The sequence below is a fragment of the Anser anser genome, assembly GCF_964211835.1.
Source record: "Anser anser genome assembly, chromosome: 1".
Lineage (NCBI taxonomy): Eukaryota > Metazoa > Chordata > Aves > Anseriformes > Anatidae > Anser > Anser anser.
Window position 1 is genome coordinate 79734355 of NC_139720.1, and position 27510 is coordinate 79761864.

Consider the following 27510-nt stretch of genomic DNA (forward strand, 5'->3'; position numbering starts at 1 on the left):
ATGCACGCCTGCCGTCGGTAAGGCCTCCATCTTCCCTTTGTTATGAGTGCCATACCCGTGGACTTTGGTGGAAGCCAGAAGGCAGAATATAGGCTCTGCAGTTTGACCAAAGATGTAGCTTATCTCTCACCACTTGCATCGTATTCAGCTGTTCTTAAATGCCACACTTCGTTCAGTAGTTCTTCTTTCTTTCAAGCCAATCTTCAAGAAAATATTTCATAACAGCTCCCATCTATGGGATAATTATGCTTAGTTAGCTGTACTCGACAGTGACAATTTCATAACATGCCAAAAACAGGTACCCATTAAATTCCTTTATTGGAAACAGAAACATTGCATAATTACAGATTTGATGAGGAAAACTGCAAATAGTATAGACTGTTTCTACTGCCAGCAAAATACAGTTATTACAGGATTTATAGACATACAAATATAAAGTGTTTCTTTCATGCCAGATGGTCTGTACGTAACAATGCCATTAGGAGCGTTTAATTGTGCTTCTACAAAACCTTTAAAGAAGAATGAGGTAGAGTTTCCTTTAGTTGATCCAGTATTTTTTTTCACACATCTGTCCTTTACTGTTTTTATATGCTCAGATCCCTGTAAAATACCCTGTTAACTTTAACATTTAAGACAACGGAGACCCTTCAGAGGTGTTTACTTCTCACTCTTAAGCTGCTGATTTCCCACTGCTACAATTCCAAGAACTACTACTGCAGCCTTCTAAATGCCTTGAAGGTCAGGTAGATTGGGATATCTGTCTTTCCAAATTTACTGGTCTGACAGAAATTGTTTGCAAATAGCTTTAGATAAAACTCCTACTTGTCTCCATCATGGCAAAGAATCTTCTGTCAATCTTTACTGTAGTGGCCAGGTTAGATTCCAAACCATTTTCCCAGGAGATGGAGGGAATAGATTCACTCTTTGTCAACATTCTTGACTATTGGGTAGAATTAATGATATATTGGTCTCCTACTTGTAGTTCTGGTCAGCTACTGGGACATCAGAAAATGAATAGAATTTATGGGAACAAAATAGGCCACTGATATGTAGAAAAGTTTCTCAATTTTAGATGGTCTGGATCACTACTATTTGCTTTTATCTATTATTTTACATTTTCATGACGTATATAAATGTGTTGCAGGTTTTAACTCAGCTACTAGGGCTAAAACTATGAAGAACGTAGGCACAGGTGTAGGCATTTAAGCAATCAAATAGGAGCATTCATAAATAGCAATCTACCATGCTACTAGACATTTGGTATACCTGGGTTGTCACTATTTTGGACTGAGTAAGAATGTTAATAATCTTCTGAACTCGTCTTGACTGAAGTAAGGAGATGGGCAATTTTACTCTCATTCCTAGCATACCTGTTCTTGAGACAGAAGTCTTTTCACTTTGCTTTTTGCTCTGATATTTGCTGCCAGCTCTTAGTACTTATCAAAAGCCCAGGGTGCACTTGAAGGACACAGTAGAGAAAATACGTGTTATTTCACCTGAAGAGGTCACAATTCTAGCAGAGACCAAATTGTAATAAAGAGGGGATTTGGTATACAGGAAGGTGATTACATAAGGAATAAGAATGCTTGCATTCTTCTCTTAATCTACCAGGACGTGATAGTTTAAGATAACTGCTCAATGACACTGTATCAAGTTCTAAAATGATAGGCATTGTTTTTATAAAAAGATGCAAAATTTAAAAGACACCATGTTCATATCTTGAAGAACGTGATTATAAAGTGAAAATCAATCTATTCCTGCATGATAGTACTGCCTAAGATAACTTCTGAGCTCTTCCATCTCACACTTAAATGACTGCTAAAAGCATGAGAAAATCAAGTCCTAAAGAGTTAGCAATATCAAGAGAACCAGCTCTTAGAAACTTTCCTAACCCCTGCTTGGTTCAAAAAAAAAATAAAAATAATAAAAAAAGCACTAAGCATATTTGACCTACTTTTCCCTGCATGCCTCTTTGGTCAATAACAAAAATGATCCTGGACAGGAGGATGAAACGTAATATGATGGACTCCAAAGCATTAGAAAATCATTTGGTATGCTATAGCTATTTTTCTCCACAAAGTTGTCTTCTCTTTTTCTACCTTAACTACATTCACCAGATATTTTAAAGACTTTCAAAATGCTTTATCAACCTCTTTATTCCTCCCTAAGATCCTCCCGTGCACATTAAATTTAATATTCTATTTTTTAAATCATGGAGTGAGAATTCAGAACTGTGGTAAATTAAGACAATAAGTTTTATGATAAGCAAGCTCAGTGTAAATTCATGTTCAAAGACAGGCACAAGTGTCTAGCCATGCTATTAATACTAATGAGTTTAAACACCAGCATTTTTAGAAAAGTTGGGTGTGGTAAACCTTGCTGGTGCAATCAGTAATATTTATTTCCATCTGAGCTACTAATTCCAAAATTTCATTTAATATCTAAAGCTTGACTATTCTAATTCAGTATTGCACACATGCTAGGTCCCAATGTACTTTATCATTGAGAGTAAGGAAGAAGTTAAGTTTTGTTTATGGAACTAGTTGTTTATATTCACCAGTTGTGCTACAGACAGCACTCAGATTTTGCGTGGTCATGGAAAATATCCTGAAATTCCCACTAACCATTGGGCTTAAAGCAAGGAATAGGCAGGAGTGCAACTGCATGGTTTTCCACCAATACAATATCTGTAATCTCTTTTGCTATTATGCAAAGAGATTATTATTTTTATTCCAAATCTTTAGGATAGTGACAAAACACAGTAAAACACAGCTCTGACACTTCCAAAATCTGAAGACTGCAATTCAGAAAACTTATAGCCAAGATTCATTCAGAGGTCTGTCTCAGTGCTATGTGGCAAGGTGTACCTCTAGAATAGCTGCAGTATAATGATTCTACATTGAGAGGTACAATGCTTCCTCCAGTCATCACTTTTAAAGAAGATATCACTGTTTGAGAGGAGGAGGTGAACTTTCTTTTCATGAAATTTCTGCATGCTGCTATATATTCTGAACTACGTATTTTACTTGTTTGTGGGTTCACATAGCAAAACAAATATATTTCTCAGTCAGATAACCTTTTACTTCTGCATAATCAAGATAATTTCAAGGATTGCTTCAGAGTGGAAGTATTGTACTGTACTAGGTATTTTTGTCTGCTGCTTAAAAAGCTTTCTGGAAAGCTTATTTGATCTGTAATAAAAGAAGCTTTTTTTTTTTTTCCCAAGACTTTGGATTAGAGTCAAAAGCAGTAGGATTGGTACTGCTACTACTCTGCACTTAAAAACAGATTAGAATACTTGTCCAGGGTCAGTCTGTTCAGGCATTACATGCTCAGGTAGAAAAATGCAATTCTGATCCCTGAACACCTGCAAGATGAAGAAAACTTTTTTTTTTTTAATAAACTATCACTACTGCTGAAAGCAAAATCAATGCAAAATTTGCTTAAAGGGCCACTTTTAGTTTTGAGACGAAAGGACACCATGACAGGAGAGGCAGAGGTAAAGTGTTTGCAAATCTGTTTGCAGGGAGAGAAATACAAAAGAATGGCCTACCGCAGGCCATGCTCGGCCATTGTTTACACCTTCCCACCTCTCAGTATACAAGCCTGCCACTAGGATGTTAAAATTTACCATTGGAAGGGTGTATCCCATGCAGAGAAAAAAATGTGCCATAGTCTAACAGGCTGAGCTATCATATTTGTATTCTACTTTGTAGCAAGGCACTATCAACAGACAGATCACACTAAGCAATCTGCTGAGATTAGGTAGATTGTTTTGGAGAGGCCACTGACTTCAAGAGGGTTTCCCCTCTAAACAGGTGGCTATGGAACCATTCCCAGCTGTTTTTCTGTCTACCTCCATCAAAGCCCATGTAGTACACAGACATTTCAAAAAACTCACATTACAAATCACTCTTTCAAATATCCAAATTTTTCCAAACTAATGTTGTTCATTCCTGAGGAAAAATAAGAATATAGTAAGTGTGCAGGAGAATACCAATAATCTCTCTGTTGAATGAGGTAAGCTCAACAAGAGCTAAACAAGTAAACAAGGTAAGCTAAACAAGAGTTTACCTAGAAAGAAGAGTGGAAGACAATTGCTTTTTGGCTTGAGAGAGCTGAACAGGTGTAAGTAAAGGCTGGGGCAGAGATCTCTCACTACCTTGGCTTTTGTCTTGTCAGATTTCCTTTCTACATCCCAGAAAAATCACATTTGCTTTGCTCTGCTACAGACTGAAAAGATTATCTACTCTAAGCAGAGACCTTTATTAGCATTCTTACTCAAGTTTGTCACTATAAATCCTCAGTGAATTTGCCCTCATTACAGTTAAGAATCTATTTAAGTAACACCAGTTGCTGATGCCACAACTCTTGGCATCAGAACAGTCTGTATGAAATACCAATTTCATGAAACGATCACTCATTTGACGGACTTCTTTCCTGAAACTTGAATCATACTCACCAAACTGAAAATTAAGGACATGCTCAATACTGAAAATAATAATCAAAAGAATGAAAGGGAGAAGAAAGAACATACAAAAATTAGAGTTCATCATTATCATTTTAAAGTACCAGTGTTTGTAAAGCACAAACATGTGAAAGTCTGAATCTCATTTGATCAACCCAATTAGACATTAAATAATTGCAGACAATTATGCAAATATCACACAACAATATTAATTTGTTGATCTTTTTTGAACAGTCTCAATTCTCCTAATGTTAGACTATCTTATGTCTTAAATGATCAATCAACAGAACCATAACTAAGTAATGAAGAATGGATAATTGCCTAGTTATGATGTACCATACTCTTTCTATGTAAATCTGTTGCAATTAAACAAATAGGGCACATGGAAAAGAGATGGCAGATGTTCTTTTACAATCTATTAGTAGCTCAGGGAATACCACAGTTCCCTCAAAGAAATTTTACAGGCAAAAAAAAAAAAAAAGGAGAACACAATACCAAACACAATTATTTACCCATATTATTTCTTTCCTTTGGTTAACAGGATAAAAAACAGCAGTGGAATACAGGGTAGGACATCATGCAAGATCAGAAGAATTTCCTGTATGATGCTGACCAAATAGCTCCCTTTATTTAGGTTTTAAATTTTAAAATCTAGAATCTATCTACCTGGATTTACAAACAACCACAATGTTGAGTTTCACGTGAGAAACAGCCACAGCTAGAGTAAAACATGTAACCAAGACGTTAAAGACAACAGTTGACCATACACACACTACATTTTCATTCTTCTCTGCTAGAAAACTTTATGCATTTCTGTGGGTCATTCCAGCTTCAACCCTTTTAATTTTGAAGTCTCCATCAACTGAATATGTACAATAGAAGGAGAGGTGTTTCTCTGTTTGGTATAGGCAACAGTGCAAACCACAATAAATGAAACTACTTGATTTCCTCACATTAAATTACTTGCATCCAATTTAAGAAGAGTTTTACACAACTTTCAGCTTCTAAACCACAGTAAAATAATTATTCAAACTGGTCCTTATTCATTTCAGCTAGTGAATAGATTAATGCTGGTATTCTCATGCCATCATGGGGATTTTTGATACGAGATACCCATCAACTCTATCAAGATTCTGAGATGCTAATGGATCGTTCAACCACTTTTCCATATATCTGAATTCAGATACTTCCACTTTTCCTTTAGCTGCTAAATCTAAGATGAACATAAGGGGACAAATTTATACAGTTCAGTAACAGGAAGCCATATGTGGTTGCTCATTACATGACTTTTACAAAGCTACATGCCACATTTTAGTTAAAGGCACTCTTTAGTTATGATACATGCCTCATCAGATAAAACTCTCTACCCCACATTGCATCTTGACATATTCCTCTTGTTAATTTTTCTACCCACCTTCTTAAAGAAAAATGAAAGACTACCAGCAGCTTATAACATATAGTAAGATACTGAACAAAGACAAGCACACTATACCAGTTCAAATGGTTGGAAAAGCAGACACACAGTACTATTGCTACTGTAAGAGAAACAAATTTTTGTGCTTGCAGTTGTATTCTAAAGACAAAACTGTCTAATGTTTTAACAATAGTTACATTGTCAGAGAAAACCTTCAACTGTTCTTCATTAAAAGATCAGATTGGACCACAGTGAAAGACAGTAAAAGTCATGATTTGAGGGAGCAAAAAAAAGATGGCTAAGTAGGGGGGTATGTCTTTAAAATATGACCAAAAATGAACAGGAAAGCCATAATGCTACTTTTCAGCAGTTGTATAAGGCATGGATGGTCTATTAGAAATTCTACTTTGCCTTTTTGAACTATGTTAACAGATGCCAGTAACTACAAAAATCTTATAAAGCATGGGAGAGATGTTGTTGGGTCGTCATCTTAAAAAAAAATAAAAATAAAAATAAAAAACGCCATACAATAAAGTGCTAAATATTTCCCTTAATACTGGCGGCATCTCTACTGCACACTATGGAAATAAATGTTTCTTCTTACTGAACTCCATTAGTGTCAATAAAGATCCACCAGTTTTATACTGAAGTAGCACTTCGGAACATTGATACAGAATATGATCATCCTCTTTGGCTAGAGATATCTTAAAGCCATTTGACAAATCATTGCGCAAAAAGACAAAGCTAATAAATATTACAGGATATTTCTTAGTGAACAGATGTTATTTCTCTAACTATGGGATATATACTTTATAATGTTTCCAGATAATATCAAGACAGCATGTAAGAGAATAGCGGAATATGAACATCAGAACAAAACCAGGGTTTGCATTAAATCTCTTTCTGTCTTGGGCTAGGTATTTTCTGCTGACAACATAGCTTGCTCCTTAAACAGGAAGACCCAGTTAAGATGCACATGTATTAACGGAGGCTGGATACGTTTCACAGTGAGAAGTGAAGGATGAGAAAATATTTTCCTGATCTAAATCATGTGACTAGATGTTGAAGAAAATTCCTTTTAATTCATCCTCATTCCAAAGGCTTGGTTGCTTTCACTTTGTACAAATGAAGAGCGGTTCAACTTTTACAGCTACTGTTTTGTTTAACATTATTTTCTAGACATTCACCAGAAGGTGACACTGCATCAGCAGCTCTCTGTTAGGCCAGACAATGAGTGATTCTTGTTTCAGCATGGTCTAGCTCAGTCCTGAACATCATGTACACGAGGATGTATTCAGCTGTTAGTGAGGTATGCCCTGCCCAGGCAGCCACTGCTTATCCCCACATGGAGGGAAAGGCAGCAGTCTATCAGGGAGCATTTTGCATGTTAGATCCACTCTGAGTGTGTGGGCCTAAAGGACTGAGCTGTTATTTGAAAGAATACAGATGAAGGAATCCGTGGGACTATGCAAACTCAGAAATCTCCCATACAAGTGGGTTACAAAAGAAAAGAGCATATGGCTAAACTTAACTGTTTCTTGAACACAGAACAAAAGGCAGAATAATGTCAATAGAACCCTGCGGTCAACTAACAGGCAATGTCTGTGTTACACAACTTGCTCTGCTGGTGATGGCAGTTAAAACAAACAAAACAAACTGAAGAGCAGTTGAAGAGCATTTTACAAATTTTTAGACTGTACATAAGACACAAGGAGGCACTAAGAAACCATTAGGAAAGTTCTATTCCTAACATTTAGCACCTCTACCAAGAAGACAGGCTTCTACTAACAGGCTTACAGTAGAAAACAAAATGATTGTGTTCACATTTGCTGGATTGTGGAAACAATCATCCTGGGAAGTAAATTGATAAAGAAACTATGCTACGCACAGGCAGCTACAGAAGTTGTCATTATTTGTGGTTGTTCTGTCTGGAGGGTCTGAATTCTTTCACCTTCACGACACCAGCACAGCCCAATCGCTGTCTTCTCTTCCATACTGAAAGAAAGCAAAAATAGAGTTTAAGAATAAAAGTTAAAAGTGCACAGTAATGATGATAACAACTTCTTAGATCTATCCTCAGAAGGATTCATATCCAGCACCTTGATAGTAGCTTACATTATTTCTTATATGCCTTCTGTCTTTGATTTGAGCAAAGCCTAAAAGTAGCTTGCAGATTTATACGTCCTTCAACAAGTAAACTATAAAGGGGTGATTCTGATCCTCAGTTAGAGATGATACAGAATAGTCCTGCCTCGCTAAAGCTTTCCATCAATTTGATATTATTATTCCCTGAGGTCAGATCACCAGCTTATTCCTAAGTATGCCCCTGCTCGAGCTCCAGTAAACACACACGTTTTTTTTCTTTCTATTTTCAAGGTGTCATTTTATTACAACATTCTGACTGAACGTGAAATAAAACCAATCACAAATACCACAGAATGCAGTTAGAGAGAATTGCAACCCAAATAAAACAAGGTGTCTTCCCATACATGAACCAGTAGGATCACCAGGCAGAAATGAAAGTGACCTACTACATGGATCTGTTTTCCCTTCCAGGGGAGCACACAGTCCCAAGGCAGCACTTTTGGTTGCTAAATTGGCTCTGTGTTCTAATGCTCTTTGTCACCAGGCCTGTAAACAACACTCCAGAGAGCTGTAAAAATGCACATATGGTTCACGTATGTAAGTAAAGCAGAGGTGGACAGACTAGTGGCGGATGTAGCTTGAGAGCCCTTCCCCTTACAGTACCATATTCAGTGAGCTTGAAAACACTTTTTAGCAAGGAGTAAAGTACTGTTTTTGGAGGCTTTATATATGCTGAAAAGGTCACTTGCTATTCTCTCCAAGAGAGGGTAAAAGAAAGTTCCTCCAAATCCAACTTCTCTATCAGCAGGAAATGAGATAAAGACACACTAACACAGGGAAGAGAGAGTATCTCCAGATAAGGATACGCCAGAAGAACACAATTCTAGATGCACAAGGAAATAACATTCAGTTTGCTTGCATTTTACTCTTTACTCCAGTAAGTAAAGCCTCTAAATGAGCTCTGCGTGTATATCTACTTTTTCTTTTCATTATTAATTTTGGTGTGTCTGTTCTGCAGTTTGTAATGTAGCTGACTAAACAGTGCTATGGTGCTGCACAGGACCTTGGAAAAAATTACTCATTGAAAGGATCTCCAATTTACATTCCCAGATGTCAGTGTGGTTGCCTTGTGAACTGTAACCAAGAAAAAACAGATGTATCATTAGTTTAACCACAAAGTACTGAATTACCCTGATGTGAGGCAATTTTGTTGTGGATGGGGGAAATGGAGGAGAAAAAAAAAAGTCTTTGACCTTCACATCACTGTTTCTCAGAGAAAAGATGACTCCCCCACCACTCACAAATCAGAAAGCAGGGAAAAGACAGGAGATTACTTGGAAGTCTTGATGGCTCTAGGTAGTATCATAATGCTCTGATGCTGATTTCAGAAATTGCAAGGTCTGGTCTGAGTTGCCATTTGACTATGGTTCAAACCTACTTCCAGAATTAAAGAGAGAATGAAGATTCTGACCACAGTCAAGATGTTTTCATTTTGGAAATAAAAGCAGATTCAGTCTCCTTTTCTGACTGTCGAGAACCTTGTGACCTTAGGCTAGGCAATCCCATCCTTCTTTTTCTCCCACAGGTCCTGCTCTGTAAAAACGAACACATCCATTATCCTTCCCTAGCTGTCTTCCACTGGTCTACCCATATAAATTGTGTGACTTTGAGAAATATGTGCTTTTTGACTAAATCTCTGTTCACTGCTGTCTTTGACTTCAGTGTTTAAATGTATTTTATCTCATGCAGTATAAACAATACATTTTACTTTCTATTCACCTATTCCAAGTTGCATCCTGATCTACACTTTAAAGAGTACAGCAAAAGCTTGTTTATTCTCGAAGTATGGAATGCAAAACCACAAAAATATTTGACTGGTATTTCAGTGAGTATGTTTCCAAACAAAAGAATCTGATGTCTGTATCTCCTAACTCAAGAAATTACAGAAGACAGTCTTCTATGACTAATCCATTCATAAGTACACCATTACTATATACATTGTAAATTATTTATCTAAAATCTTTATTGGCCTTAAGTAATCATGATTTCCACTCAGTGACAGGAAGGGAAATGTATATTGCAGTATTACTACTGTCTCTCTCAATTGGTGTGAGAAATTAAATCAGTTCTGCCCATGAGTTTCTAATTTGTCACTCTAGCTCTAGTTCCCACTGAACAGCTGTTCAAATCCAGAGAAATCCTGTTGAACACACAAGACTTGCAAAAGAACAATGAGCAGCATGAAAACAGACTTGAAAACACAATAATCAAGATAATCTGAAAACATTAAACAAGGATGTTTTGTACTCAAAGGAGTCAGTATAATGATATTGGATATGGATCCCTGCACCTCTAGGTCATAGGTTCAAACCCAGGACACTGTTGTTACTGACAGCTATCACTGTCTCACAAATGTCCATTGTCCAGCATGAAATGGATACATTGCCTTAATTCAGGCAACACAATGGCACAGAGACTGAAGCTATGTCTGTCTGTAATTTCCATTGCATTTTATTCTTCAGAACCTGCACATTCGTTGGAGTAAGTCTCAGACTGCTCAAATGATCATAACGCTAGTCCAGTGGTGCTGCAAAGAGATCTTTTCTTCTTTTTCCCTTCTGGTAGAATATATATAAGATCTCTGTGAAAGAGCCTGAAAAATGTCTTGACATTCATGAATGTTATTTATTCAATTTTGTTGTTACAGCATCATTTTCTCTATGACACTCTGTTGTCCACTTGGATGTAAGCTCATACTTCCACACGTAGGAACGTGCAGAAACATAACCAATAAATGCTGAGTGACTCTTAAAGAGAAGGCAGCCTTGAGTCTCTTTAAAACCATGTTTCTAATGATAAAGCATTCAAACTCCCCTGGCTTTTTTAAAGAAGGAAGAAAACACAGAAGTTTGTGTGTATGTAACAATCCAGCAGATTCCAGGAGTGATGGATTTACTGTTGGCCTGCAACTAACGAACACATGCTAAGTACATTCAACTCTGTATGCATAGTTGTAATGTATAAACGTCCAACGAAGATAAAAGTTAGAAGCAATGCATACTTTTTCAGCCTCCTCCTGAGCCTTGAGGGAAAAGGGAAAGCTGAGGATGGGCAAGGATAAGAGGGGTAGCAGGGAAGGAAGGTAACCTCAGGGAACAAGCTGGATAAATTTATCTTGATTTGTCTTGACTCAGTATCTACTGGCCAGGGGAGGAAGACCCATATTCCACTGTAGTCTTCTGAAACAACTCTGGATTTCACAATCCGTTCTTCTACCGAATGGACTTGCTTATCTTGTAATACAAACGGCTAAAGCAGTACCTAACTCCTCACAGACAACGTTCAAAAAGAAGGTTCTAGAACTGGCCTGAACTCTTTCTGATGCCGAGCTGTTCCATGACTGCAGTTAGAAGTGATCTGTGGAGACTCAAACTGACCATACATTGTTGAAGGCCCTAACTTAGCTTTCAAAAGCATGACGTAGGCATCAGAAGATAACACAAGAATTACACAAATGATAGTAGATGTTAAAGATCCTTGACATACTAACAGAGCAGATGTTGTACATCACAATAAAAAGTATATCAATAAAATTATACAGTCCATAGCCTGTCCCTGACATAAAACCAGAAAGATGGCAAGAAGAAGAAGAAACTGATGGACACCAACAGTGATGTGGTCTATTAGGCACTTAGGGATGAGAAAGATGAAATGGAACTGTGGTATGTAGGATTCTAGGGAAAGTCTATGGTGTAGCCTTTGTTATGTACTGAGATGATAAAAATAATATATATAATTGACCTAGGAACACAGAGTACTAAACCTCTCCCTCCCCTCAACAAATAATAAAATTTAGAACCAAAGATGCCTATGCTTCTTCCTAGCTGTCAGTCCTAGTCTTTAAAGAGAAAGATACAGATCACAAGCCATTATAGTTGGCAGAGCTGAAACAACAGAAATGTGGCAGGAAGAGCATCTTTTTGCCTTCCATGAAAGTTAACTCAGCCACCAACACAAAAGTAACACAATATCAGGACTTCTTTATTGAGCCAGCAATGCTCAATATTATTCTAAGGAAGAAAAGACATTGATCTTGTCATCCTTCTAGTGAAAAACAGGTCAAGTGGTTTTGCTGCAATATTTGAGCTACCAGTCTTAGAAAATATTTGAAAGTTAAAAAAAAATGTGGCTATGTTGGAGACCAGTACCTGTGAACTTTAAAAATATGTAGAGAAGCAAGACTAAAGAAGAACACCAAAAGAACCCTGTGTCAGATTATTTCTACACACGAGTAAAAGGCCTGTAAAACAGAAAATTCAGTTTTAGGAATCTGTCTTAAGAAGTTCTGATTATTTTAAGGGATCCATACAGTTGCTGGGTACTGCAACAGAACTCAGTGTTCACTGGCAGGAAGTATAAAAATTTTAGTAGCAAGTCTAAGAACCTCCTTGAGCCAAAAGCTAAGAATGCAGAGCAGTAACTATCAGATGAAAAATTATGACAACACTGGCAAACAGCTACTATTATCAAATCTAAAATAAAGGGCCTAGCAACTTACCAATACCTACTCCTATCCCCAAATCCCCCACATTAAGTACCGTAAAAAAAAGGAAAAGAAAACAGTCAAATAAAATAAGGAGGGTCATCATGTTCTGCTCATTTATGGTAAAAGAAACAATATTGATTTCCATGCCCAGACATGCAAGACAAGCACAGATTCCATACAGAATGTGATATTTAGCAAATCACAGAGGAAGAAACTGTTTTAGGAACAAGAGGTGGCCTTGTGATTGGAAAGTACTGAGAAACAGAAATGATCAGCTTGCTGTACCTAGTGCTTACTACTTTGCATATCTCTTTATTGATTAGCCCATACTCATCCATGATTGTGGTTATTAAGATGCTTCATCTATTTTTTCCCTTCAAAGGGAAGCTTGTAACAACTGTACTGGATTTTTACGGGTAACAGTAATATCTTGCAACAATATCCAGTTTGGAAGATCAAGGGAAAAAATATACCACTCTCCATCCATACAACTTTTTTTCATCTTGAGAAAATAAGGATAGATTAACCACAGCAAACTAAGACATAATACTATGCCTATAGCACCATTATTAAAAATACTTGTTTCCAATGTTTTCATATTGTCACCTTTTATTATTTTATGTGGTTAAAGAAGAGCAAACATCTTACCTGGATATCACTTAGCTTATTCAGGAATCGGGTTGTTAACTGAGGTCCATTCTCCATAGTTGGAACGTGCAAATGCTAACAATGAGTAAAGAATGTTGGGGTGGGAAAGTGGAGAAGATGGAAGGGAGATAAGACGGAGAGAGAAGAGAGAGAAAATAACATATAATAATAGCTTTATATAAATATAAATCCCTTTGGGTCAACAAGGATTTGAATAAGTATTTATCAAGCTTCCTAGTCCTCCTTAAAAGTAGGTAAGGTTTGTTGTAATGTTTTTATAGGAGAGCTTGCTCAGCCAGTGAAAAGTTAAATTAGTTGTACTGTCATGCTGTTTTTGAACAAAGGCCAATCCAAGCCTTCCAAAAGATCCATCCAAAACAGACAGTTAATTGTACAGGCAAAGGCAGAACTGCTACATACAGTAATCCACACTACTTATCAATACTCTGCACCTGGATGTCTCTCATATTATCTTACCACATGATAATATCAATACATTTTTTCCATTTTACTAATTCAAGAATTATCACTTTACATACTTTTACTGTACTTCTCATATTTGATGCAACAAAACACTCCCATATATTCAGCTGAAATTCTCCAGCCTTGTGAACTAACTTTGCTCTGATTTAACAGCATCAAGTCAGCCCAATAGGCTGAAGAATTACCCTGTGGAATTCCACTCGTACAGGAGAAATCTCCAACATTGCATATAATAGATAGAGGAAGATGGGCATCCTCCTGACACAGCTCTTCCATCAGAGCAGTGCTCCCTGGCATGAGGGGCGACAAAGAGATGAACTTAAGGAAGAAAAAATGCAGTGGGTCAGAAATTTGGTTCCCTGAAGAAATCGTTCCCTTTCTCACCTGTCTCAGAAGCCTGATATTTTTGAAAAAATGCTCAATAACAGGAAGGCTGAAGAATTTATTTTTCTCTATTTCCAAACAGGCTGGGAACTATTACACTTATTTTCAGGAACTGAGATTTTGTGATTTTAACTAAGAAAACAAACAAACAAAAGATGAGAGGGAATGCCCTATTCTGACAACATACTGGTAACTCATTTGGCAAATAACATACTGACACTGTTCATCTTTCTACAAGCCTCAGGCAGCACTCTTTTTCTACCTCATTTGTGGGTTTCTTTGTTGTTGGTTGTCGGTTTTGTTTTGTTTTGCTTGATTGTTTTGTTTTTCTTTTGACTAAAATTCATTATGAGAAAATTCTGGAGAGGCCAAAAAAAAAAATCTTACCTTGCCCTTGTACAAAATTTTGGAGATAGGACATACAATACAGGCTGTTCCAGCACCAAACATCTCCTTCACTCTGCTCTCTTCCAAGGCAGCTGTCAGGTCACTCATGGTGATGTATCGCTCAGACACTTTAAATTCTCCCTGCACAAGAAGAATCAAACGGAAATTGTAAAAAGTTTAACAAATTTCGGTGTTTGTTGTTGTTTGTTTTCCATGGTTGAAACATCTCTAATAGAACTATCTCTTATTTTTACTTAGCCCAGTTGCAACCAGCTAAGTTTTGGCTGTGATTTTGTGATCTCTTCCAACCTTGTAGTATCACACAAGATAGACTAACAAAAAGGAAGCCAGTGATTTGGCAGGTAGAATGCTGATGACTAAGTGGCACTTCCTTTTGATTTGGCACACAATGTCAAATATTGCATTAGGGAATAATACAGCAGAATTTGTCATGGGTTATGTGACACAGAATCTGACTACTTATGGTCTCTAGAGTGCAGAAGTTTGTACAAAAACGACCCTTGTACAAGAACTTTCCATCCCACTCTTGGACGATTCCTAAGCAAAATACCGTTTGTTAATTCCACCTGTAATGGCAGCTGGATGCAGTACTTTTCTGTAACACCTGGTGAAATTTTACACTGCAGTCTGCATTCAGTTGTCACCTACAGAAATTAACTGTACCGCAGGTATGCATAAAGCAATTCACATTGGACAGTCTTTAAAAAGGAAAAAAAGTTTACCTTCTATAAGTGTTGAAGAATGAATAGCAACTGATTGAGGGAAAGCTTTTAAAGAGCAATAGTAAACACTGACCTTTGTAACATTCAAGTCATGGCTTTATGTAGACTTTATTGTCCTACCAGGCCAAACTAAAGTTTAGCCCTTGCTTTATATGCAAGCTTTTAAACATGGAACAGAGGTGCAAAAGAGAGCAAAGAAATGTGATTAGCTCTGGAAAAGACAGCATTTCAAGAGAAAGGCAGGGACACACTGTAAGCAAGTTTTCAGATAGGTTAGTAAATGGAGGACAGGAAGATAAGAATGATTTTTGAGAGAGTAGAAGACACCTAATTATTCATGAGCACTGAGGTGAGAGAGACTCTGATGTCTCACTGACAGGCCCTAGCAACCAGGAATACCTGTCTGTCTTGTAAAGGAGACAAGTCTGAGAGGTGCATGTGCATATCTATACTAGTTTTAATCTAGATCACAGTAGTACTAGTATGAGTAAAGATGCATGAGAGTCCAATGTAGATCAACAAGTGACATATGTACCCCATGAAGCACGTGCTTAGCTTTCTTCATTATGCTTAGCTCTCTTCATTACATTCAACTGCAAACTGTATTTCAGGAAGTTTTTCAACTACAGGCAGTTGGAAGCTTAGAGAACACCAAGGGGAAAGTATCACACATGCCTACCTTATTCCTGTTATTCCTCCCTGAACATAACCCTGAGCAAAACCAGGAAACAGGAGGATGGGCTAAATGAACCTTTGGCTGTATGGTATTTTTACCCAAGGTACAATCAAATACAGTACAGGCAGCTAGTCCATTCAAGTGCCATATAGGTACTTGGGATGGGTACATTACACAATTGGAATCTGTAAGCAGATAGATGACTAAGATTGTGGGTTAATTTTAGGCTTCATGCTAGCTATTAGGAGTAAGGGTGGAACCATGAGAAATAAGTGGAGAGACAGGCAGACAGTGTTGATAACTAAAGTATAGTTGTGGTCACACATGGTAATTGTTTCTATCCTTGCTTGATATTGTTGGTACTAGTGGATTTAATGAGAACTTTCATATTAAATACTATATGGAGCTACTTTAACGAGCTCAGTATTGTTCTCTGTGACAGTTTTGGGTATTCTGATGAAGTTGCTAGGAATCTATGAATCAATATGCTTGTTAGCTCCCATTTAGGTTAATGGATTTGACTAGACCAGTTGAACTTCCAGATACTGAACAGCAGAAATACATATTTTTGTAGATGTTATAACATGATGTTTGAAACCATTACTGGAAAGGTCAAAACACTCACCCAGTTGCGTGCCAGATCCAAAATGCTCTGTCTTGTCACTCCTGGAAGGATGATGCCATCTAAAGGTGGGGTTGCCAGTTCGTTTTCTGTCAAATACAAGAGAAATTAAACAAAACAGTCAAAACCCACCAAAAATGAAAATCAAAAACTTGTTGAATATTATCAGAAATGTTTTCTGCTCTGTAAGATGCAACATTTTTCAGAGTTCTGTGAACACAAACTGCTCAAATTCAACTCCAACACATTACTGTTGAGTGTTTGAAACCTTTTGACTACACATGAGTGGACATGGAAGAAATACATTTAATACATTAATAAATACATGGTAAAGGCTAGTAGTAAGATTTATTGCTCAGCATTATTCCATAATAATGGATTCACTGAATAGTTATTGGGAACCACTGAACAGCTCAGTCTTCAAATTCAGACTAGAGAGACACAAGGGAAAGCCAGGCCTAATAATGCCAGGGAAGATCATGACTCTCCCTGAACCACTTCAACTTATTTAGGAACATGGGGTTCAGTATTCCAAACATTATTATGAAACATTTGCCAGGAATTTTGAAGCTCATTTACTGAATTAGCAAAGCAGTAAAAACCTTGCCAAATGCATTTTGAAAAGAGACCGCCTTAATGATCTTTCCTCTTAGATAAAAAAGATAAATGTTCATCCAACACTAACTAATGAAACAGTAATACATGGTGATTCATGCTTGGTAAATACTTAAATTTACAGTCAGTGGGTCTTTCAGGAATACTCTTCATATTTTTTTCTAACCATTTTCCCTTCCCATTGAGGATCCCTTATTTTTGTTGAACATTATCCAGCTCATTAAATCCACAAACCATGATGTTTTTTTGTCACCTAGGTAAGAACAAATCAAAGAACAAGATATGCATCTTTATGTTGTCGTTATGCCCCTTTACCCTTCATGGCAAGCAATCACTGAATCTAGGCCTGTCTGAACCAGTCTTGAAGAAGGAGCAGCCGTAAAAAATCTCTAAAGGTCCTGCAAGAATTTGCAGCTGGGTAGAAGAGAGAAACATGCTATTCATCCTTGCATTGAGAGAGACCAATTTGAACTTAGCAGCTGAACACCCTGTTTTCAGCAGTCAGATAGATAATGTGTGCACAAGCACTGCCTGGCAGCTAGTGCATACACAGCTCCAGGCTGACTACAGCATGCTGTCTCTCCTCCTCAGGACTTTGGGAGCTGGGGTGGAATAGAAGAACAAAGGATAATAAATGGAATTGTTCATTGAATCTGCTACTCATTGTCCATTCTCTTGGGAAATCTGTTACTTTTTAATGCAACCAACTCTGGATTTATTTATATTAATAAATAGATGTTTTTTCCAACCTATGCTTCCACATTCCTTTTATGAGGATCCACACGCACATATGTAATCGACATAAACTGTCATCTCAAAACGTGTAATGAGCTGCCCTAGAATAGGCTATATACATTCTGCTCTAGTTTGACTCACCCTCACCAGTAGTACCATTTCCTAACCTATCTCAGATTCCTAAGTACAACAGTGGTCTCTTCTTTCTCGTGTAGTCAGGAACAATACAAAGTTCTTCACTCCTAATCACGATGCCCATCACATCCTAATTCTGGCACAGCTACCAAAAGAAGAGGACTTGAAAACTTTCCATGAGCCACAGACCTCCATTCTGAACAGTAGAAAGCTGACAGTGCATTTTCAACCTCACCTGCTATGGACTCTGCAGACACAGTCATATACAAGTCTTTCTCAAGCAGAAAGCTTCAAATAACATGGACCTTAATACCACAGTTTGTGACTACATACCTGATAACATTCTCTTTCTGGTGCTTTTGCTACAAATCTTGGCCAGAACCCGTTTAAGTTCAACAAAGCTTATTAATTGATTTGAGCTATTTTGAAAAGATGCCAGGTCAGACCATCCCCCAAACAGCACTGAGCAGACAGGACATGGGAGTCTCATAATGTTTCAAACAACCTGTTCTGTATTATTTTGTCAAGTATACATATGATGTCTACCAGCCTAGGGCCACCTAAAGAACATTTGCTCCCCTGGGTATCTGGCAGAGCTGATAATACTATACAACAAGGCATGCCAAAATATTTGTTCTCTCTGTGAATTGATGCCAAAGTAGGCTCCATGTGACACCAGATTTTCCATCTCCAGGAATGCAGGCTGTGAGCTCAGGCTCAGTTTGCCTTCTGAGTTATTTTGGTGGGCTAGGAGCCTTAGAATTTATAGCAGTAAGAAAAGGGTAAAACATCATTTGAAGGAAAATGTTGGGGCTTCTCTTCTTTTTACTATTGTTATTACTTGTTATAATAGTAGCACTTTAAGTCCAGTGACCCATTGCACCAGACATGGTATAGGCATGCCATAACAATGGAACTCCCATGGAGAGTTTAAAGGTATTTTTAAAATGAAGTCTTGCATTTTACATAGCTTCAATTTTAACACATCTGCATTTATGAACATACAGCAGATAATATTCCAAACATGGGATGCCTTCAGTACTAGTCAGACAACAACAATGCAGAGAAATTTACCAAAATGATAATGTATATGAAGTGAACTTCAGGGTCAATGAGAACCCAGTGAACCCTGATTTCACGGGTGTGAATGGCTGACTTTTGTTCCAAATTTGTTCTGGACCTTTCTATTTCTTTCTTCTCCTTATTTCCCTCAGGCTTTTCTTCTACTCTCCCCTCATGCAATCATTCCACCTTTTCATCTCTGCTGATTTCCTTTCCTCAATTACCTCTCTCCTTTTCTTTGTCTGCCGTATCATTCATGCTGCTCTTCCCTCCATGCTTTTGCTATGAACTTCTATTAGAGCAGAAGAAACAATAATCACTTTGTTAGTAGTCTACTTGCACAACATACTCCCACAGCAGAAATAATTCTCCACTTACAGAACAGTAATCAAGCTTGCATGTTATTTTACCTGAGTGTTCCAGTAAGTCCTTTAAAATATACCTTATGTATGCTGTTTTGAAGTGGGTGCTATTAATTCCCATTTTAATAACAGCACAAAAAAGTAAATAATGCCTGATTACTTTTCACAATGCCTTAACAGTAAAGCTAGAAGTAGAGCCCAAATGGTTCCAAATCAGTCTTAAGAAACTGAATTTTTGGCAAATGTGTACAGATTTCATAGTTAGCAACCTTCAGGTTGGACATACATTTAAATTTCAATGTTTTCCACAAAGTCAAGCTTATGTTCTAGGAAGAAGAAAAAACATTATTAAAGGAAATAAGAGTTTTAGTGTTAACAGCCTCTTGGGACTGTTATGTACTCTGAAGAGGCAGGTGGACAGTATAGCAGGGTGAACAAAATTTTCATTTTGTGAACATACACTATAAATAGTTATTGACGAATGGAATATCACGCTCCTTTATTTATGCAACAGCATTGATCCAGATTTGGTCATATCACAAACCTCAACCAGAGGAACGGGGGAACACAAAAGTAGCATAGATAATATCATATAATTTTACAAGAAATTACTTAATTTCCTACCACTTCCTCCACAATGTTACAAATGAGACGTTTTTCCAGGCTCCCTCACTACCCAAGACAATGTGTCATGTTTAGTCACAATGCTGTAACTGAAAATATATAGCAAAGGCTTACAAAAAAAAAGCCTGCTGTCACTGGAAGCATAGATGTTCTTTAGACTGGACTTTACTGAGCTGGGTCCTTGGTTTGTTACACACCACGTAGAACACATTCAGACTATTCTACAGTGACCTCTTAACACACAAACAGGGGCATTTTCCTTTTGATGATGATTTGCAATTTCTGCCTCACTTTTTTGTGTTAGATCATTCTCTCTCTCAGCTGCAGAATTTGCATAACAAAACAAAAACACTGCCTAAGTATCTGTTGTGAAGTGAGAGAAAATAATAGCAAACACTTAAAATCACTATGTAAAGCTATAAGGCAGATATAGGATAGCACATATTGGCAGCAAGAGTGATTTTCAACCAAAGATATCATAAATTAAGCATTAATCAACACACTGGAAGACAGCAAAGTGCTCCAATGATGCTAATGACCACTTTGCGTGAAATGGCAGGTTTGCCAGTACACAGTTAGCCTGGGTGGCATGAATTACAAGTTGTTTGCTACGGCTACCTCACAATGGTACTATTCAGCGGTGCGCTGGTAATACAGTGATTGGCAGATCTTTGGAACAGTACGGTGCTGCAGCTGGATAATTCTAGCATATTCCTGGTTTAAGTACAATGAGAACATTGAATTCTAATTATGTCTCCCTTTTCACTGTCCTTTCCCTGGACAAAATGAGCCAAAATCTATTTTCATGTCTCTAGTGAAGTTACAAAAGGCGTGAATTCAGCCATCTAAGTACACCGACAAGTCCACTGCTGTTATAACAACGAGATTGCTCATATTTACAGTTTCATCCACAAGACTTCACAGACTCATTCAACAATGAGAAAACCATTTCACTCCTTCAGAAATGGTAAAGATTTTGCAGAAGAACAAGTAGTGAAACTGGAGATAGAAGTCAAGTAGCTGGATTCCCATTACACTACACTATCCAAAGCATACTGCTGTCCCCATGGAAAGCTGTCTCTATACTACAGGTGAGCACTGTCAGAAAAATGCCAGTTTTCAAGGATACCCACGGCACTATGACTAAATCAGAGTCTAAACCCTGCATATGCTGCCATGCAAAAATTCAGTGACGATTTTCATGGAGGACCAGCACTCATGGAAATCAGGAGGTGTCCTTCCATTCACCACCATATATTCTGGCTCATTCTTCTAAGGACTCAAACTTATGTAGTCTTCTAAGCCAGTAGTCAGGTGCAACTATTTGTTCTTAAGCACTGAATATTGGCATGCCCAGTGGGTGTTTCCAAGATGCCTAAATAGATGTCTGCTTATTAACTAGATAGTTTTCTAATCAACATGTACACTGCTCAGAGGTGTAGATGCAAAAAGTTAAAAACTGCTATACGAATGGCATATCTTGAAAGTATCACTTGAACACCAGTGACGTAGAATGCTGACTGACACATTTCTGTCTGCCTTCATTGGACATTCAAATTCTTCAAAGAAAGAGCTGAGTGCTTTATCAGCTAGATGCTGAAGCACTTTTGGTCATGCTTCTGAAACATGTGACTTGCTGGAAAGTGATGATGGGAAAAACCCGCACGCAAAGGGAGAGTTTGAAGAGTTGCACAGCCGTAAAGTGGCTTTAGTATATGTGCATTGTTTCTGACACATCTCCAAGATAAAACACACAGTTAAAATTGACAAAAAATCTGCTATGCTACCCATATGTGACTAGACTCTGTCCTTCTGAGCATGTGGATGGTTCAGCTGTTTAAGTATGTTATTTGTTAGGCATTGCTCATGGCTGCTCTGGAATCTCCTCTTTCATAACAGTAGGACTCACCTATAAGTTCTCAGAAGGGACATTCCCTTTGTTAAGTCATTTCATTAAAAAGTTTACGATTGACACTCTAACAATCATTTTGTGGATTATGGAGGGAGGTAACTATCCCACTAAGATGAAGTGGATGACGGCTGGCATTCTGGGGGTCCAATTAGCTTCTAGAAGCCTTGTACATAGAATATGAATACCTGCCTTATGATCCCAACTGTCTACTCTAAGAGTTTTCATGTTGTGTGTCACTATACCTCCATCTTCGTTTATCCAGTAGAGAAACAAATTCATTGTTCCAACTTCAGTTATTTGGTGATCTTCTCCATAGAGCCACAGAACCTGCTGGCAGCCTAACTCCAGGGCTTCTTGCTGGGCATAAATAGAAGAACCATAATTCCTTTCAGAAACAAAAAGAAAGAGCAAACATATGAGTATCTCATTGGGTATTTTCTTATTTCTGTGCAAGGTTCAGTGCCCATGTCCTTTATTGAAAAGGGCTCATTTTCCATCAGAAGTACTTCACTGTTTTTTTACTAGATCATTTTGTATCGACAACCCAAAATTTTGAAGGGCTAAGTAGCATCAACAGCTCAAATATATCCATCCAAATTTTCTCAGAAATAATTCTTGTTCCATTTTCTAGATGTTCTAATCATTGCAATTAGACACCTTAGTAAAGAATTCATCTTTATTTAGCAGTTGGAATCCTGGACAGATGCAATAGTTCTCATCCAGCGCATGGTTTAAAAAAGGCAAAACCAAAACTATCCACCTAATCTCATATATGTCAAGTGAACAGATGAGTAGTTAGACCTCTTGGAATACAGAATCTTCAGAGGTAAGCTATTTCTTTTCTAGTAAAAAACATTCACAGAACTAGTTTAACAAGAACTAGTTTACAAGTTCTTGTTACTAGTTTACATTCACAGAACTAGTTTAACATGAGCAAGTGTAGAGTCCTGCACCTGGGAATGAACAACAACATGTATCAGTACAGGCTGGGGGATGACCTGCTGGAGAGGAGCTCTGCAGAGAAGGACCTGGGGTCCTGGTGGACGACAGGTTGACCATGAGCCAGCAGTGTGCCCTGGTGGCCAAGAAGGCCAATGGGATCCTGGTGTGCATAAGAAGGAGCGTGGCCAGCAGGTCAATGGAGGTGATCCTCCCCCTCTACTCTGCCCTGGTCAGGCCTCACCTGGAGTACTGTGTCCAGTTATGGGCTCCCTGGCACAAAAAAGACAGGGATATCCTGGAAAGAGTCCAGCAGAGGGCAACAAAGATGATACGGGGCCTGGAGCATCTTCCCTATGAGGAAAGACCGAGTAGACCTGGGTCTGTTCAGCCTTGAGAAAAGAAGTCTGAGAGGGGATCTTATTAATGTTTACAAATATCTTAAGTGTGGGAGACAGAGGGATATGGCCAACCTCCTTCCAGTGGTTTGTGGGGACAGGAGAAGGGGCAATGGCCACAAACTGGATCACAGGAAGTTCCACACCAACATGCAAAAGAACTTCTTCACAGTGAGGGTGACAGAGCATTGGTACAGGCTGCCCAGGGAGGTTGTGGAGTCTCCTTCTCTGGAGATATTCAAGGCCCATCTGGAAGCCTGCCTGGGCAACCTGCTCTAGGGAACCTGCTTTTGCAGGGGGGTTGGACCCGATGATCTCTGGAGGTGCCTTCCAACCCCTACAATTCTGTGATTCTGTGAACTTATTTTTTTTTAGTAGTTCTAGGAGCTGCAGATTAGCCTTGATGAATTTCACGTCCTCGAGGGGCAAGTGTTTTCCTAAAATGCTGCCTACAGGATGAACTTAACTACATAATTTATGTTCACCCTGTAGCTGCTCTGGGAGGAAAACAAAACAACAACAACAACAACAACAAAAAAAACCACCAACCAAAAAACCCCTTTCACTTCTGATATTCAACAACCATCAAACCCCCAAGTCAGCAGCTCCAAAGTGCAGACTGCACTGCAATTCAGGTCTCAGCTCTGAGCCACAATTGCAAATCAAATCAACAGTGACTCCAGAGTATTCTCTTTTTAACAGCTGATGAAAGAATGCACAGGAAACAAAATATTTCTCAAACTCAACAAAAAACAACAAGTAGGAGGTCAAAATCTCAGAGCATCGGAACAAAGGTAGAAAAGCTCTTTTCTTGCCATTTGATTATTCTAGTAGCTCAGCTGAGCAGCACTTGACAGCTACTAACTTCCTGCCTAGAAAAGAAACTCTCAGGTAAATACAAAAAGCCTTGCTTAAACCAAAGACCACATTTGCACAATTAAGTCATTTATTTAGCCACATCCAAGTTGCTTGCTCCAGTCAAGTCCTAAGCAGCTTAATTCTGACAACTCAAGTAGTTGGACATAAACAATTATGTTTCTACCTAAGTGGCACTTCGGCCTAGTTCAGCAGAAAACTGCCAGACCACAGCCACATATACACAGCTAATTGTCTCATGCTTTTCCAGAAACACCCATACTCCCCTAGCTAACTGCAGATGGCTTGTCAGGACAGTCTGCCAAGGATGGAGGTCAGCAGTAAATGCTGCTCACTGCCTGGTTGGCAGCAGACCGCTATACTGAAAGCTGCATCACAGAAGTGATATCTTCAGTGTCAACTTCTGCAAGGGAAATGAGCTAAAGTACTACATGGACACCTTCCAGGTCCAGTTCCTCAGCCTGAGAGGCTATAAAAATTGTCTCGCCCCGTAGCCCACTTGACTGTAGTATCCAAACAAAAATACACAACTGAATTGTATAGGTAATATTCATAAAAGACTGCTTTGAAATCTTTGTCATAGTATATCGTTTGCTTAACTGCTACATCTAATACCTCTACTTCTGCTGGATTAGACACTTCACTAAAAAACACATCTCCTTTGGATATGTGGAGATATGTGGTATGTGGAGATAGATTCCATACAAATGCAGAATCAGGTTTTCTTACCCTCCCAGTTTGCAGTCCCCTGTTCCTCCTTTCCAGGCTCTTACATATTTTGGATCTGCCCATAATGATATTGGACTAAAGCTTCCACTTGCAAAGTAAGGGCCCACAGGGCTCAGTATGACATACAGTAGGGCTTTAGTTGGCTTCTTCACTCCAAGAGAAGGCTGAAAATAAGGAATGTAAACAAGTAAAGTTACAGGTTTACTTCACTCCAAACATCAGATGTTGCAAAATTAGCTTCTGAAATACTGCTTTCAGAGAAATTGCAGCAGTGGAGTGCTTTTACCTAAAAAATGCAAAGTTCTGCAATGAAGAGGAAATATTTATATTACCTCCCCCCCATCCCAAGCAACATGACAACACTAGTTTTATGCGCTGTCACCACTCATTTACAGCTCTTTCATTTGTCTAAATATTATTTTAATCTTCTCACATCATCTCAAGCTTTTGAGAATTCAGAAACTACCTCAAGAAAACACTATATAATTATATGAATTAATTAGAGCAGTAGTCTGCAAAACCTTTTGGGGAGGCAAGGACCACCATGAGCAATAGCAATGGTGGAAAAACCACTGTCAGCTGTATTAGTGATGAGAATTAGCCAATGCCAATTAGAACTGGCATTGGTAGAGTCAGGTGCTGGCTCTGTGACAATCTAAAATGATTTGTCTACTGGAAATGGTTCACACAGCAGGACAGAAAATAACCTGGAATGTATCACTTTTTCCCCTACCCCTTCGGAGAGATGGCTTCTCATGCTTCAAGTCATCACTATCAACACCTGAAGACAGAGGTGAAAAGCCTGACACTGGTCAAGGTCTGAATTCTGCAGCTGAAGACTCTGCTTATCTATATGATACTTGGCAAAGCTCTAGAGTGATCACAAAATGGTTGAGGTTGGAAGGGACCTCTGGAGACTCTGGACCATATGCAGTTCTTGGGATCTTACAGGCAGCTGTTTGGGCTACTATTTCCTCTCCACTCAGAGGAACTAGTCCCCTAAAAAGAACAAGCTCATCCTTGGGTTCTAATGTTAAGTCTCCACTACTACTACTACTAGTTATTGAACTGAATTCTTCTAAAGAAGACGACTTGTACAAAAGTTTTAAGCAAAATACTGTGCACAAGGCACATGAAGCTAGACTGGGAAGTAAGGGGGGGAATAAAAAAGGTAAACATGGAACTACTGGAAACTTCACATGAGCTTTCCTCAGGTGTAAAGATGGTGCTTTTGATTTCTGTCCACCTTACTCTTTCAGCAAAACTTTTAACAAAATAAACATTAAATAATTGACGTCTTGGTATTTTTCGTCATTCTTACACAATTATTCAAAATATAATAGTGACTGGGTTTTCTAACTGGTCTGATTCAAAAAAGGTCAGCAATTTTGTTTGATTGAAACAAATCTCAACAGCAGAAGAATTTCCAAAAAAAATGAAAGAGAAAAACCTCTTAATATTAACACTTTATGGTTGCTGAGTGGTGATCCTTCCATCCCCAAATCTGCAACTAGTTTACAGACTTTAAGTTAATGAAGTCCTAGAACACGTGTATAGTGCTCACGTATGCTAGCTACATAAGGATATGGATATCGCAGAAAAGTGACTTGTCTAGTTGGGAACCACAAGTTCTTTAGTTTCTTTGTCCTATGATCTACCACTCTAGCTTTCTCGCTTGCTGCTGCTAAAAAAAATGTTTTAATTAAAATACACTTCCTGCTTCTAACTTCTGTACTCTCACATATGCCCCTGATTGTTAATATTTTAAAGGCATACATTACCATATAAAAGACATTTATACTTATAATACAAAAACAAACAGAATTTAGGTTTTACTGTAATTGCTTAGAACAGATGATTCACTTTACTTTCTGTGATCTGAATCAGTATATCCACTAGATGGTGGTGTGGTCAACATAAATTTGTGAAGTAGAGCTACAGGTGACTAACTCAGAGGTAAAGAACATAAAAACAAGTTGTCCCTGAAATGTAATACTGTTGCCTACCAACTGCTGCATATTTGCCTTTATGGATGAAGGATTTTGCTTTGTGCTTAAATACACAAAAATTAAGAATGAAAAAGAAAGTTTAAAACCTCAGTTCCAATTAAGGTAGGACGGATATACAGGCTGGCAGCAGTTGAGTATGGGACCCACTCCTTTTCTACTTCCACAAGTTTCCGGATGCACTCCAACAGCTCATTCTGGTCAAAACTCTGGGAAGGAAAAGCAAAGGGAGAAAAGAAAACAGAGAAATATAACCTGAACAAACTGTAGTCCTTATAGATCCATATGTTAAGGGGAACACTTCCTCAGCCCATAGGGTTTCATAGGACTACACCACCTTCCTCAAATTCATTTCTTTAAGATCCCATTTAAGATCCCACAGTCTCTGTGCCTTCTTATTCATTATCCCAAATGCCCTCCTGCTGCTACAAAGCATCCTCCTGAGTTAGGAAAAAGGAGCTATTGACCTGTCTTGCCTTCAAAGCACATGGAAAGAACTCCCTGTGCAGCCAACCCCCTCACTCCCGAGGGCGTGCTGTGAGCTCCGGCAACATCTCTTCTGCAGAAGAGATTTGGGTTAGAGATCCAAAGGGTGCACCAAGTCTCCCAATTTTACTGCAAAGCTAATAAGCAAGGGAAGAAAGTCATTGGCCAATATACA

General features: G+C 38.3%; 1 protein-coding gene across 3 annotated transcripts in view; it reads right to left on the reverse strand.

Annotated features, from left to right (window-relative positions):
* Positions 1-299: 299 nt before the first annotated feature.
* BCAT1 (branched chain amino acid transaminase 1) overlaps positions 300-27510 on the reverse strand; it is a 67460-nt gene continuing 40249 nt past the window's right edge. For all 3 annotated transcript variants that reach the window (XM_083820735.1, XM_083820737.1, XM_083820736.1), the window contains 7 exons: positions 26939-27058; positions 24844-25007; positions 22144-22286; positions 16460-16545; positions 14416-14556; positions 13162-13236; positions 300-7877 (listed from right to left, as the gene is read on the reverse strand). In XM_083820735.1, coding sequence (XP_083676861.1) covers positions 7836-7877; positions 13162-13236; positions 14416-14556; positions 16460-16545; positions 22144-22286; positions 24844-25007; positions 26939-27058 — 771 coding nt within the window. In that variant the 3' untranslated portion in view covers positions 300-7835. The remainder of the gene's footprint in view (positions 7878-13161; positions 13237-14415; positions 14557-16459; positions 16546-22143; positions 22287-24843; positions 25008-26938; positions 27059-27510) is intronic.